The sequence below is a fragment of the Vulpes vulpes genome, chromosome 8 (assembly GCF_048418805.1).
Source record: "Vulpes vulpes isolate BD-2025 chromosome 8, VulVul3, whole genome shotgun sequence".
NCBI lineage: Eukaryota > Metazoa > Chordata > Mammalia > Carnivora > Canidae > Vulpes > Vulpes vulpes.
The window spans coordinates 75308834-75323935 of record NC_132787.1 but is presented as its reverse complement, the minus strand read 5'-3'; the positions used below and the strand labels follow the sequence as shown (position 1 = coordinate 75323935).

The following is a 15102-nucleotide window of genomic DNA, read 5'->3' as shown; positions in this document are numbered from 1 at the left end:
GGCAGAGAAGATAAAGGTATTGTCCCTGCATTTAAGAAATTCATATTCTGGTAGGGAAGACAAATATATAACTAGGAACAATATAGCAATAGTAATTGCCATCTTAAAGAGGTGCTATGCTAACAGGGAAGAAAAAGTAATTCTAGCACAGAAATAAGGAAAGACATCACAGAGATGGACATTAAATTGTGACTTGGAGGACAGATGAGATTAACTGGGCAAAGAATTGGGGAAAAGGCATCCTGGGAAGAATTGGAAACATATAGTTGGAAGCATGAAAATATGGGGGCATTGGTGTAATGTCCCAGAATAGCTTGGACATGTGGGAGAGAATTGAGGAAAAGACATCCTGGGAATACCTGGAAACAAATAGTTGGAACCGTGAAAATATGGGAGCAGTGGTGGAATTTTCCAGAATAGCTTGGACATGTGTGGGAGAATCACAGAAGGAAGGAAAAGATAGAATGACATGCTCAAGAGTCTCAAGTTCCTTCTGTGGGGAGAAAGGAGAAGGGAATCAAAGCCACACGGGTGAGTAGCATGATGAAATCTATGTTAGAAAGAACTCGTGAATGACATTTAAAAATGACCTGGAAGGGGCACCTGGCTGCCTCAGTCGGAAGAGCATGCAACTCTTGATCTCAGGGTTGTAAGTTCATATGCCATGTTAGGGGTTGAAATTATTTAAAATCTTATAAATATAAAAATTACCTGGAAAAGGAGAGTCTAGAGCCTAGAGGTAGAAAGTGTAGTAAAGAGTCATTTGCAGTGTGGTTCAAAAAAGAGATGGTGAGAATTAAAAATAGGGCAAAGACTCCAGATGATAGACTTAGTAGCAATGGGTGGGAAAAGAAGGAAGAGTGCTCCAGAGAGGTACTGCATGTCTCATTTGGGTTGCTGGGGACAGTTTTGCCATCCCCAAAGCAATGAATTTAGGGAAGGGGCCATGATTGGTGAAGTTTGAGCTGCCTAGGGCATTAGTGTTAAGTACAGTTGGAAATCCCAGTCTGGGTTTATAAAAGGAATTGGAAGTGATGATAAAGGTTGTAGGTCATCTTCATGAGAGAGGTTACAACCCTTGGAAGCAACCCAAGAACATGTAGACCAGTGAGAGAGGAAAGGACCAGGATAGTGCTTAGTAGGGTAGAAATGTGCATGAAAGGAACACCAGGGTGAAGGGAGGTAGAAATACCCAGAAATTGTCCTGGAGTGAAGACTGGGTGAGCTTTGGTAAGGAGGGGTGGTCAACAGTGTACAGTACTACAGAGAGAGGAATTGGCGAGATGAATTGGCAAGGTGCACCTGTGTGGTCATTCCAGAGGTCATAATGAGACAGCAGGAGAGCAGGTTCAGTGACATTGGTGGGGCAGAAGCCGTATTACAGTAGAAGTTTTAGAAGCATGATAACCCATCCTTGAGGACTCCTCACTGCTTCAGTGACTCCAGTGGAGTCTGAAAAATTCCATCCTTTTTAATTCCAAGGCAGAGCCCTCTAATATGCTTCGTGGAAATGGGAGGAACTCTAAAGAAATTGTGACCTGCTCAGAGCAGAATGCAGTGTTATGCATATCCTAGAACATTATTTTTATCTTTTTCTTCTGCATTTACATCCTACCTGAAATTTTTTTCTATAGATTTTCTTTTTACCAAGTTTTTTTTGTTTCCACTGTCTTCCCAATACTTGTCTTCTAGCTTTTAATATTAAATGTTCTTTCATTTCCTTGTAATTTCTTTCCATTTTCTCATCATTGTTTCTCACAGGAAAGCCAGAGGGCTTGAGTCTGCCTGTGTTCTTCCTGTGCAGGCATGCTAACAAACAGGGCCTTTTCTGAGGCCCCTGTAGGTGGTTTCTTATAAACCCAGTCCGTCTGTTCTTTAAACTCCGTTTGTGAATTTTTAGTACGCTTCCACGTTAAAAACAAAACAAAAAACCTTGTATTTACTCTCCTTACTCTCTAAAGCAATGATTCTTACCCTTGTTTGGGTACTGGGACCGAAGATAACCTTTGAAAGTCAAATGAAAGCTGGGGAACCTCTTTTCAGAAAATTATAAACACATCTCATAGAAGTTTTGCCTGCGGTGGGGCATTTAAAAACCTCCAAAGTTATATCCATGGATTCCCTACTGTCTGAAGAGTATCTAGTTAAGAAATAATACCTCATTTAAAGAGTTGTTTCTGACTGAACGTGCTTAAAAATAATCTGTCATACTTCTGTTTGAATCCAAGTTTGTTGAAAAAAAAATACATCTTTTCAGAGAATGATACCAATTTTCCTCTAGTGTAATTTTTATATTTTCCACATAAAAAGATATTGAACTGTTCAGAAGGTGAACTACATTCCTCAGTTCTGCCCACAACCAGTGCTCTGGCCGTGAGTGCTCATCCCCAGGGGCTGTGGTTCTTGTTCCGCTGCAGCCACATCCCTTGTTATTGAAGCTCAGCTGACCTGAGGAGAATGGGCAGGCAGGATGAACATACCTGGCATCAGTATAGGCAGAATTGCAGTGAAGGTGAGCCTAGCTGTTAGTCTCAGCATTACCAGCTCCAGATTCTTCTCTTCTGTCATTGCCTATTTAGAAAGTGAGCTTAAGATACCTGCTTAATATGGAATGGTCTCTACGATTATATATGCTTGGAGCCTTTCATAAGTAAGCAAGTATTTTCTTCAGTCAATTAACTAAATTATAGACATTGCATTTTTTAAAAATCTGTATTGTCTTTTTTCCTGGTAATTTATAGATTTGTATTTCAAAGATTTCCTGTTCACCATCCACAAGGTAGTTCACTGGGAAAAACAGTAATGCATGCTATTTGGCAGAAAATTCCAAAGATAAGCAGTTCTAAAGGCCCATTTTCATCTGGATTTGAATGAGAGCAATTTATCATCTGTACGGAGAATGTTGACTTTGGTCCATTCCAACATGTAGGGAACCAAATTGGAGTGGAGAGATAAGGAAAACAGCCAGAAGATTTAGTTTGCTTAATGATTAATATTTTTAATAAAGGTGTTTGAAATAAAAGTCATAAAGAAGTCCAGAAATTAAAATCATCTTGGTTAGTGTTTCATGGTGAGAGAAAGAAAATTTAGTATTGATTTCAGCTTGAACTTGAATTTCCTGTTTGCTTTTAAATAGCTATTTGGCAGTTCTCTTTACGGAGATGAAAAATCTGCATTTTCTTTACAGGAAGAGTAGATTTCTTAAAGGATTACAAATGGCAAGCAAAAGAAGCAGGTCTACATACAGCATTGAGCGCTTGCATAATGACCCTGCTTCCTTTGCTTTGATGAACCTAACAAAACTATCCTGTAAGAAAATGATTCTAAAATAAAAGAAAAAAATAGCTTGAAAAATTCAGAGCCGTAGCTTTTCTCATGAAGCCCTCTTCCTCTTTTTTTTCTGCTTGTTTTTAATTTTTTGCTGTTTTGCTGCAGGCAAATGATTCTGATCTTGTGCTTCTGGCCAGCCTCCCTCTCTCTCTTCTTGACTCTGGCTTGTGCTGGTGGATATCCTTTTCCTACTGCAGCAACATGTTCACGTTGCTTCTCACTTCAGGATAACCAAGCCTGTTTGCTTTCGTAACCATTTTCCTTTAATGGAAGAAATGATCTAAGCTTTACTTAAATTTAATAATGTCTTGGTAAGTGGAGGTTTAGGCAGTTTTGAATTTACGTTTGATCTTTTTATTCCTTGGCTTCTAAGAAATACTATTGAATTATTAAATGAGACCATATTTTTAACATAGAAAATTCATTTTAGTCAAGAATTTAAAATATTTGTCTTGATAATGCTTTTTTATAAATTCTGACAGTAACCTTAATTGGTTGAATTGTGTTATTTTAGAAATTGATCTTCTTTTGCAATTCACTGGTCATTTAAGAGGACTGAATAGCAGCTTTGATAATTTGAGTGCTTCCATGAAGGTTCTGATTTGTGAAGTATTTGGGATTTAAAATAGGCATAAATACAAAATTTGCCACTTCAGTTCTTTTGCTCCACTCTGCTATTTTCAGCATATGGATCACGAACAAAATGTGGTGATGTGCTCCAGAGGAAGCACCCCTTTTACAAAGAGAGAACTCTGGCTTGAATCCCAGCTTCACTGCTGAGGAGTCAGTAGAGAAGCCCCTTTTTGCTTCTTCATACTTGACAATGTTGAGCTTTACCTGATCCCTGTGCTCATAGAAAACAGCCATGGTTAAGAAAACTCCTACCCTTTCATCTTCTGCGGAAAAGGCTTACTACAAAGGACCTCCCTTCCCAATAGGACTTTCACGAGACTCCCAGATGCCCCCTTGTTACCTATGTCTGGCCTTGCCAGACACAGACTCTCCTGACCATTCTGACCAGAACACCAGCTTGGACTCAGACACCAATCTAACCAGACCACCAGCCGTCTCCTTCCCCAGGTCCCTGAGCTTCGTCCAGCACAGTCCTCCTCAGTGCCCCTCTTGAGAATCTGCACACCTCAGGGAAAGTCATACCCAGAGCAGCTGTCTAGTCACGCCACCCACTTCCCCACATCTGCTTTCCAGTCTTGTTTTCCCCTCCCTATAAAAACAAAGCCCTGTCTGGCCTGACTTGTGGGACTCTTGCAGATCTTAGAGTTAGAACATTCTCCCCATTGTAATAAGCCTCATCTGCAATAACCTTTTGAATGAAGTCTCTCCTGGCCTAAGTCCCAATTTGTTTTATTTGACATATTTCATTTTTCAGTTCATACAATGGAATTGATAGATGACCTAAGTCTTAATTATGGTCATTGAGAGGATAAAAGGAGAGTAGACTAGAAAGAACAAAGTAAGAAACAGAGACAAAGGCAAAAGCCAAAGAGCATGTCCTAATATGATCTGTACGTGTCTGACCTAAGGTGGGCTCGTTGTCTAGTGTATATACTGCTCTGCCCGATGTTTTGGGAGCTTGACATTGAAGGAGAACATCATAGAGGTTCTTGCTTGTTGTCTTCCTCAAAGTTTATTTAGTTCAGACCATGGTAAATGGTAAAGCAAAATATGTGATAAAAATCAATATCATGATCATACAGTATTGGTTTAAATAATATTTTCTGTGTTTTTATAGGAACTATAGCAGTACTAATTTTAGAAATGTAGATGATTCTTTGTTTTTTAACTGTTTATTACTATTTAAAATGTTTTTCCTTAACTTTTTTTGCACATATTTATAAGTTTGGCACAAACAATGAAGACTCTAAGGCTAAGAAAGAACACAGTGAAATTTTCTTTATACAGGCACTTTACAAATACTCTGATCTTTGCCGTACTGGGTAAGCTATTTAATTTTTTACATTATAATAAATTATTTCAGTATTGCATGTTCCTTTAAAGATGACTCTTTTGATGTGTTTCAGCTTCTATAGTGTTTATGGTATGGACAACTAAGACATTTAGAATTGCAAAATGTCAATCAGTAAGTATAACCTTCCTATTTAAATAGTTTTTCATTTTTAATTATACCAGTTTGGGTAATTTTGAAGAATGTAGTTTGTGTTTGTAAACAGAGGCAATTTAAGTGGAGATTTTCAGCTTAGTTTGAATTATTTTACATAGAATTATAAGAACTTTTGCCTCCTTTAAGTGAATCTGAAAAAGTTCCTCCTAAATCTGCTTTTCAAATTATGCTCTTCCCTTTATATATATATATATATATATATATATATATATATATATATATATATATATATATACACACACACATTTTTTGATGGGTACACAATTTTTATTACACTATTTCCATGTGGTTCAAAAATTACATAAGAAAAGTTTTTTGAAATTGTATAGATGATAAAGGGGAACATACAGATAAATTTTTGCACATACAGGGGCCTGAGACTATAATCACTCACTATATTGTCTGGTATAAAGAAGGTGGTCAATTTAGTAACATAAAACAAAGCAAAACAGAAAAAAACAATCCCCCTGAAGTCCCTCTTTTTGGTCAAGGTATTAATTCCCATCCCAGCTTCTTGCCCGATCACCCAGTTCTTTTACACATATGCAGTCTTACACTTTTCCAACGAGTATTTATTATTAGTTAAGCCATGATTCAGGATCCCAGGGTGGGGATCACCATGTACCCAGGTCCCCCTTCACCACCCTGGGAGAAGGATGGAGGACAGAGGAGAGGTGGGTGGAGCCAGTTCAGATCTTCCCAGGAAATGTGCCTTCTGCCCAGAGGTCATCCCAGGCCAACACCCAGGATATGGGGCAGAGGAACTTGTACACATGCCGGTACCATTTGCACATGGAGACATCACCCCCTTTAGCAGTCATTGCCTTCTCACAGCGGTGGAAGTCCAGGTAGTTGTGCCAGCAGTTCCTAGTCTGGTTCTGGTTGGGGAAGCGGCTGTCAAAAGGGGCAATCTGGTAGTCCTTGATTTTGGACTTGATGTCTTCTCCCATGGTGCTGACTCTAAAGACACCCCTGCAGCACCTTGCAGCTTAGTGTGATCCTCAGCAAAGACCCCCTTTATATATTTTGAAAAAATATTATCTTTCTTTATAACTTAAGGTAACAGGAAATCTTGCATATCATGAAATTGGGTTGTTTTGTATCTAAATGGTACTGTAAACCTTTAGTCTGACATGCTTATGGGATGGTACATTCATTATGAACATTCAGGAGATACTCTCCGTGGGTTCTCTAGGTAGAAGATAATGTTTCTTAGACTTAAAATTTAAAAGGCCTTCAAAAAAAAAAAAAATTAAAAGCCCTCATTGGGGCTTCTGGATTTAAGCTAGTTTCTAGTTCTAAATAAACATTACAAACAGTCCTCTGAGCATCCTAGATTTCTGCCTTAGGGATAATTTAGTGAGAGAAGAAACTGAACTTTCTGGAATTTCTTTTTTCTCCTCCCCTCACTCCTCACTTTAGGGTTTTTCACTTGGAGTTCTAAGTGTATCTTTTGGATTTTTATTTTTGTTTTCTAAATCTTTCTGTTGACCCTAAAATTTTATGGAAAGGCACATTCATCATGTTAAATAGCCCTTTTTGAAACATTTCAAACAATAAATAAAATCTCCTGTCTCATTGAAAGCAAGGTAACCTATTAGAAAAAATACTACAGGGGATCCCTGGGTGGCTCAGTGGTTTAGTGCCTGCCTTTGGCCCAGGCGCGATCCTGGGGTCCCGGGATTGAGTCCTGCGTCGGGCTCCCAGCATAGAACCTGCTTTTCCCTCTGCCTGTGTCTCTGCCTCTCTCTCTCCGTCTATCATGAATAAATAAATAAAATCTTTAAAAAAAAAAAAGAAAAAATACTACATTGAGATATTCAACATCAGAAATTCTAATACGATATGGATGTCAAAATACCCATTGTGAACTTGCTTCTGATTCTTCTTTTAACCTGCCTCATGACTGTTCTCATTTAGAAAATAGATCGTATGACCTTGAAAGCCCCTTTATGATGCTAATTCTTTATGATACTGTAGTATATAATTTGTGTTAGAGTTTTATTTATCTGATTAGTTGTAAGGCTGAAGTACGCATTCATGTTAATAATTTGATAAAGATAGTGTTTCTTAGTTTTTATTTTCTTAAAAAAACATATACTTATTTCAAAGATGAACTGGTAGGAAAGATTTCATTAGTATTTATCATTGTACACTATATTTTTTAAAGATTTTATTCATAAGAGACACAGAGAGAGTGGGAGACCTAGGCAAAGGGAGAGGGAGAAGCAGGCTTCCCAGGTACTCGATCCCGGGACTCCAGAATCACTCCTGGAGCTGAAGGCAGATGCTCAGTTGCTGAACCACCCAGGTATCCCTGTCATTGTACGCTATTTGTTTTTTTGTTTGTTTGTTTGTTTGTTTTTTTAAATTTATTTATGATAGTCACAGAGAGAGAGAGAGAGAGAGGCAGAGACACAGGCAGAGGGAGAAGCAGGCTCCATGCACCGGGAGCCCGACATGGGATTCGATCCCGGGTCTCCAGGATCGCACCCTGGGCCAAAGGCAGGCGCCAAACCACTACGCCACCCAGAGATCCCTTGTACGCTATTTGAATGGGAAATCTATTGATGTTGATCAGAAAATTAACATTTCATGTTTGAATTGTCCTTGTTACAGGATTGGATGGAACGCTGGGTTGATGATGCATTTTGGAGCTTCCTTTTTTCACTTATCCTTATTGTAATCATGTTTTTGTGGAGACCATCAGCAAATAATCAGAGGTACCTAACATGGGAAAATTCAAGTTTGGCAAGCATTTGTTGATCACTGCTATTGTGTTCAAATAAAAATGCATTAATAAAAACTGAGGGAGTAGGCCTCGCCTTTAAAGGAGTATACAGTCAAGTAGGGAGACAGACATAATGCAAGACAGTGAAATAAAAGGTATATAAACTTGGAAGTCCAGGAGGAAGACCAAAGAGGGATGAGGAAGACTCCTTGAAAGGCAGAATTTATGTTCTGCCTCGAGGACATGAGCAGAACAGTGGAAGATTGAGCTGTGAAAGATGTACATTTTCTGAGATAGTGGAGGAAGCCATGGTATATTTTGGGGGTCATTAAGGCATGCATCTTGGTTAATACCTACTTACATTGGAGGGAAATAAAGCTGGAAAGGAAGGGTGGGACCAAAACCATGAAGAGATTGAATGGTGGGTTCAGGTAAACCATTGATGGCATATGATGGGGAAGCTCCACCTGCCCCTTGCCTCTCACTCTTTCGCAAGGAAGGGGCCATGAAGTTTCTTGTATGCCCTTCTAGGAAAAAAAGAAAATGTATATACCCGTGTTTGTGTTTCTCTCTCTCTTTTTAAAAGTATGTCATAATTATACATACATACATACATGTATACACTGTTCTGCACCTTGTCCACGACGTATTTTTCCATATCATCTTGTATAGATCTGCCACATTTTTTTTTAAAGTAGACTCCATGTGGGACTTGAACTCATGACCCTGAAACTGAGAATTGCATGCTCTGCAAACTGAGCTAAGCAGGCACTCCTTGATCTATCACATTATTTTTTTTTTTTAATTTTTATTTATTTATGATAGTCACAGAGAGAGAGAGAGAGAGAGGCAGAGACACAGGCAGAGGGAGAAGCAGGCTCCATGCACCGGGAGCCTGATGTGGGATTCGATCCTGGGTCTCCAGGATCACGCCCTGGGCCAAAGGCAAGCGCCAAACCACTGCGCCACTCAGGGATCCCTATCACATTATTTTTAATGGTTCTTTGGCATTCCATAATATGAATGTAGCCTAATTTATAGAACCAATCCCTAATTATTAGGCACTTTGTTTCTAGGATTATTGTTAGTATCAGCAATGCTTTCTGAATGCTGTTGGACCTAGCAAATGTGGCTCAGTCATTATGCTTTATTTTCACCAGATTAGCAATTTTGTTAGTGGGTAAGTTAAAAAGTAGTGGGCAGGGAGGGTAAACCTGACATGGAGAAGAAAGTAGAGCAGGAAGTTCCCTTCCCTGAACATTGCAGAACTGCTTTCCAGAAAGATCTTACCCAGTTATGCTTTTACCAGCAGGGTTTGGAAGCTCTAGTTTTAGTTTCATCACTAATAATCTTTCCTAATTTGAGAGTAATTAAATTTTTGTTATTTGAATTTTTAAGAAATGTTTAAAACATAAATATTTTTGTATGCAATTATGCTTTTAGATATGAACTGAAAACTGAAAGCTTAAATGTGTTAGTAAAAATACTCCTCCTTGTTTCTGATGTAGATATGCCTTCATGCCGTTAATAGATGATTCTGATGATGAAATAGAAGAATTCATGGTACCATCTGAAAATTTAAGTGAGTGATATGTTTTTATCAAGTGGCCACTGTATTGTACCTTTACTTGTGATGCAAGGTCAGATACATTTTTTTCCTGTTAAAATAATTTTAAAACCCTATCTACAAAACCCCTATTATGCTAGATGATCATGAAAAGTCAGTAATGAAAATTTTAAGATCATAATGTACTTTAAGCCTTTGTTACCTGTTTGCTTTTAAGGCCTAAGTATTAAAGTACGTATACTGTTTCACATTAATAATTTAGTGTGTATTGTTCTTAACTCCTAATAATCATTTTAATGATGATTGCTAAATTTCCGTGAATCACCTCTTTTTGCTCTTTAGAATTACACATCCTTATAATTTCCTGATCATTCGCAAAGCATTTCTAATTACAGTTTTAGTGCTAGTTTAATCTTTCAACTAATTTCTACATTGCATTTTATCATTTTATTAATTTTACCGTAATACTTTAAGTGTTAAGGCAATGTCAGTACATCATTTAGTTGCTGAAAATAAGTGTGTAGAACCATACATGTTTATAATTGTAACTCTCAATATTATTAAGCAGTCAGTTCCACAAACCGGTAAGTAGAATCAGTACAATCCCAATCATAATTCTAACTGACCTTGGGGGCACCTGAGTGAGCTCAGTTTGGCTCAGGGCGTGATCCCGGGGTCCTGCGATCAAGTCCCGCATTGGACTCCCCATGGGGAGCCTTCTTCTCCCTCCACCTATGTCTTTGCGTCTCTCTCTGTGTCTCTCATGAGTAAATGAATAAATATTAAAAGAAAAATAGTTCTGGGATGCCTGGGTGGCTCAGTGGTTAAGCGTCTGCCTTTGGCTCAGGGCATGATCCTGGAGTCCCGGGATGGAGTCCCTCATCAGGCTCCCTGCATGGAGCCTGCTTCTCTCTCTGCCTATGTCTCTGCCTTTCTCTCTCTCTCTCTCTCATGAATAAATAAATAAAATCTTCAAAAAATTAAATAAGGGATGCCTGGGTGGCTCAGTGGTTTAGCGCCTGCCTTCAGCCCAGGGTGTGATCCTGGAGTCCGAGGATCGAGTTCCACATCGGGCTCCCTTCGTGGAACCTGCTTCTCCCTCTGCCTGTGGCTCTGCCTCTCTTCCTGTCTCTCATGAATAAATAAATAAAATCTTTAAAAATAAATAAAATTAATAAAATTAAATTAAAAATTAAAAAATAATTCTAACTGACCTTCAAAAAGTACAAATGGTTAACCTGATTTTATTATATTTTTAGAGATTTTATTTATTTATTTTAGAGAAAGAGCATAGAAGGAAAGGGCAGAGGGAGAAAAGAATCTTAAGCAGACTCCCTACTGAGTGCTGAGTCTGTCTGACGCAGAGCTCAATTTCTGGACCCTGAGATCATGACCTGAGCTGAAATCAAGAGGGGGACACTCAACTGACTGTGCCACCCAGGCGCTCCAGTTAACCTGATTTTAAAATGTATGTGGAAATAAATAAATAATATCTTTAATAAGTAAATAAATAAATAAAATCTTAAAAAAATAAAATAAAATAAAATATATGTGGAAAAGCAAAGAACCTAGAAGAGCCCAAACATTTTTGTAGTTACAACATGGAAAAATCTTGAAAACATGTATGCTAAATGAAAGAAGCCAATCATAAAGATCACGAATTGTATGACTGTGTTTAGCTGAAAAGTCCACAAAAGGTAAATCCATAGAGACAGAAAGTATATTGGTGATTGCCAGGGGTTGGGGAAGGAGTAAGTAGTGAGTGACTACTGATGGATGTGGGGTTTCTTTTTAGGGTGATGAAATTCTTCTGAAATTAGTGGTGATGATATATAATTCTGTGACTATCCTGAAATCCACTGAATTTGTACACTTCAAGATGGTACATTTTACAGTGTGGGAATTATCTCAATAAAACAAAATTAATGGACTTACATTAATTTCAAGTCTATAAAAATTTTAAGTTATACTAATCAAGATAGGGTGGTATTTGCAGAAGATTACAGAAACCTATCAGTGTATCAAAATAGAGTCCAGAAATAAGTCCACACCTGTATCATCAGTTGATTTTGTTGTTGTTGTTATAACTTTAAGCAACAACATTTTGAAGAAGGTACTTTTTGGAAGTACCAAATTGATTCTATGTAATAGGTTACTAAAATGTATTTTATTTTATTTTATTTATTTTTAATTTTATTCATTTGTTCATGAGAGACAGAGAGAGGCAGAGACACAGGCAGAGGGAGAAGCAGGCTCCATGCAGGAAGCCCAAAGTGGGAGTCAATCCCAGGACTCCAGGATCACTCCCTGAGCCAAAGGCAGACCTTCAACCACTGAGCCACCCAGGCATCCCTAAAATTTTTGTTTTAAAAAGGAATGCAATAGGAGTACCTGGATGGCCCAATCAGTTAAGCATCTGACTCTTGATCTCAGGGTTGTAGGATTGAGCCCCCACATCAGGCCCTGTGCTGGGCATGGAACCTACTTGAGATTCTCCCTCTCCCTTTGCCACTCCCCTCCCTCAAATAAGTAACAAATAAACTAATAATAATAATAAAGGGATGCAATAATTATTTTTTAAAATATTTTTATTTATTTATTCATAAGAGACACACAGTGAGAGAGAGAGAGAGAGAGAGAGAGAGAGAGGCAGAGACAGGCAGAAGGAGAAGCAGGCTCCATGCAGGGAACCTGACGTGGGACTCCATCCCAGGACTCCAGGATCACGTCCCGGCCTGAAGGTGACGCTAAACCGCTGAGCCACCCGGGCTGCCCAGGATTGCAATAATTGAAGTAGCTCCAAGCTGGAAATCTCATTTGTCAACTGATTTTTGAGAAAGGCACCAAGATGTTATATGAGGATAGAATACTATTTTATTTTATTTTTTAAGATTTTATTTATTTATTCATGAGAGACAGAGAGAGAGAGAGGCAGGGACACAGGCAGAGGGAGAAGCAGGCTCCATGCAGGGAGTCCGACGTGGGACTCGATCCCAGGTCTCCAGGATCAAGCCCTGGGCTGAAGGCAGTGCTAAACCACTGTGCCACTCGAGCTGCCCCCGAATACTATTTTCAATAAAGAGTGCTAGAATAACTAGATAAACACATGGAGGAAAAGTCAGCTGGACTCCTGCCACAGATATCACAATAATAATTAATTCAAGATGGACCACAAACCTAGATGGAAAATTTAAACTATAATTCTTCTGGGGGGAAAATATATAATTCTTCTGGGGGTGCCTAGGTGGCTCAGGCGGTTAAGCATCCAACTCTTGATTTCAGTTTAGGTCATGATCTCAGAGTTGTGAGATCGAGCCCTACACTGGGCTCCACACTGGGTGTGGAGCTTGCTTAAGATTCTCTGTCTCCTTCTCCTTCAGCCCCCCCCCCCAAAAAAAAACCCACAGAAACAAAAGAATTATAACTCTTCTAAAGGAAAACAAGAAAATATCTTTATAACCTTGGTTCAGACAATTTCTTGGGACATAAGAAGCAGTTACCATAAAATTTTAAAAACTGGTAAATTAGACTTCACCAAAATTAAAATACTTATCAAGAGAAACTTAAGAAAATGAAAGGCCAGGCTTAGAATAGAAAAAAGATTCTCTGTACATGTATCTGACAAAAGACTTATATCTAGCCCTAGACTGGAATAAAAGATCCTCAGTGCATATATCTGAGAAAGGACTTGTATCCAGGATATAAGTAAAATTCCTTTAAATCAATAAATTATAATTTGTAAAAAAACAAAAAAATACTTGAATAGGCCTTACCAAAGAAGGCAAAGGAATAACCAATCAGCACATGAAAAGGTATTCGGTATAATTGGTCATCAGGGAAATGAAAATTAAAACCATAGTGATATACCACCACTTATCCACTAGAATGATTAAAATTTAAAAGACTGACAGCATGAAATGTTGGAGAGGATGTGGAATGGCTAGATCACTCACAGTACTAGAAGGAATGTAAAGTAGTAAGACTTCTTTGAAAAACAACGTGGTTCTTTAAAAGGTAAGCATATACCTACCATACAACTTAGCCATTCTACCCTAAGATACTTACCCAGAAAAAATGATAGAAATGAAAGCAGACTTTCACAGAAAGACACTAATGTACACTATTACTTTCAGTAGCTTTATTCTTTGTAGTTTAAAACTGGATATAACCCAATGTCCATCAACAAATGAATGGATAAAGTATTTGTAGTATACCCACACAATTCTGTTCGGTATCAAACCAAAGTAACCAAAACTCTACAACATAAATAAATCTCAAAACCTTTATGTTAAGTGAAAGCAGCCAATTCCAAAGGAATATTGAGTCCATGGATTATGGTTCTATTATGAAGTTCCAAAACAGGAAGAACTAAGCTATGGTGATTATGTAAATTACAACAATGGTTGCTTCTGGTATGTTTAGGATTGACCATAAAGGAATTTAAAGAACCATCTGTGATGATGGAAATGTTAAATGTCTTGATTGAGATGGTAGTTACACAAGTGTGTATGTTTGTAAAGTCTCTTAGACTATATACTTAAAATTTGTGTATTTTATTATATATATTGTGCCTCAATTTTGAAAAATCAGTGTATTGCCCCACTAAGAGAATAAATCTCAAATGTTGGAATTTTAAATGCCCCGTGGAAATATTTTTTGATTGAGGAAACTCATTTTCATTTATTATATCAACTTATGATCATAACGTACCAATTGTCCTTGTTTTTAGAGAAGCACAATTTGCAAATTATTGTAATAACTAAAGTGAATACTTATGGAATATAGATTACATATCAGGGACCTTATATACACTAACTGGTTTAATGCTCATCAGAACTCTATAAGGTAGATATCAGTATTATCCCCATTGTGTAGTTGGGGAAGCTGAGTTATAGAAAGTTAACTGCTTTGCCCAGGGTTGCATAGGGAGAGCCAGACAGTCTAGCTCCGGGACTCATGCTCTTAACCTCTGCTCTAAAACTGCTGGCAAAAAGGAGAGCCTTGGTCAAATAGGAAAGGCAAAAATCCTTCTCTTACCTTTTTTTTTTTTTAATTTTATTTTATTTTTAAAATTTTTTAAAAGATTTTATTTATTCATGAGAGACACAGAGAGAGAGGCAGAAACATAGACAGAGGAAGAGGGAGAATCTGGCTTCCTGCGGGGAGCCCAATGCAGGATTTGATCCCAGGACCCCAGGATCACCCTGAGCTGAATGAAGGCAGCCGCTCAACCACTGACCACCCAAGTATCCCAATCCTACTCTTTCCTATCTTATTTTTACCATAGGCACATTCCACAAGTACACATCGGAGAAGTAAAGTCATAGCCAAAGA

General features: G+C 38.1%; 1 protein-coding gene and 1 pseudogene across 4 annotated transcripts in view; one reads left to right on the top strand and one right to left on the bottom strand.

Annotated features, from left to right (window-relative positions):
- The window catches only part of TMEM87B (transmembrane protein 87B), a 55467-nt gene that overhangs the window by 27725 nt on the left and 12640 nt on the right, over positions 1–15102 (top strand). The window contains exons 11-15 of one of the 4 annotated variants that reach the window (XM_025994358.2): positions 3436–3507; positions 5177–5285; positions 5370–5428; positions 8090–8193; positions 9710–9783. In XM_025994358.2, the coding sequence (XP_025850143.1) occupies positions 3436–3507; positions 5177–5285; positions 5370–5428; positions 8090–8193; positions 9710–9783 (418 nt within the window). Of the gene's footprint in view, positions 1–3435; positions 3512–5176; positions 5286–5369; positions 5429–8089; positions 8194–9709; positions 9784–15102 lie in introns of all 4 variants that reach the window. The other 3 variants (XM_072767148.1, XM_025994357.2, XM_072767147.1) reach the window with 3 other exon arrangements.
- LOC112916640 (cytochrome c oxidase subunit 6B1 pseudogene) lies at positions 6028–6420 on the bottom strand (annotated as a pseudogene).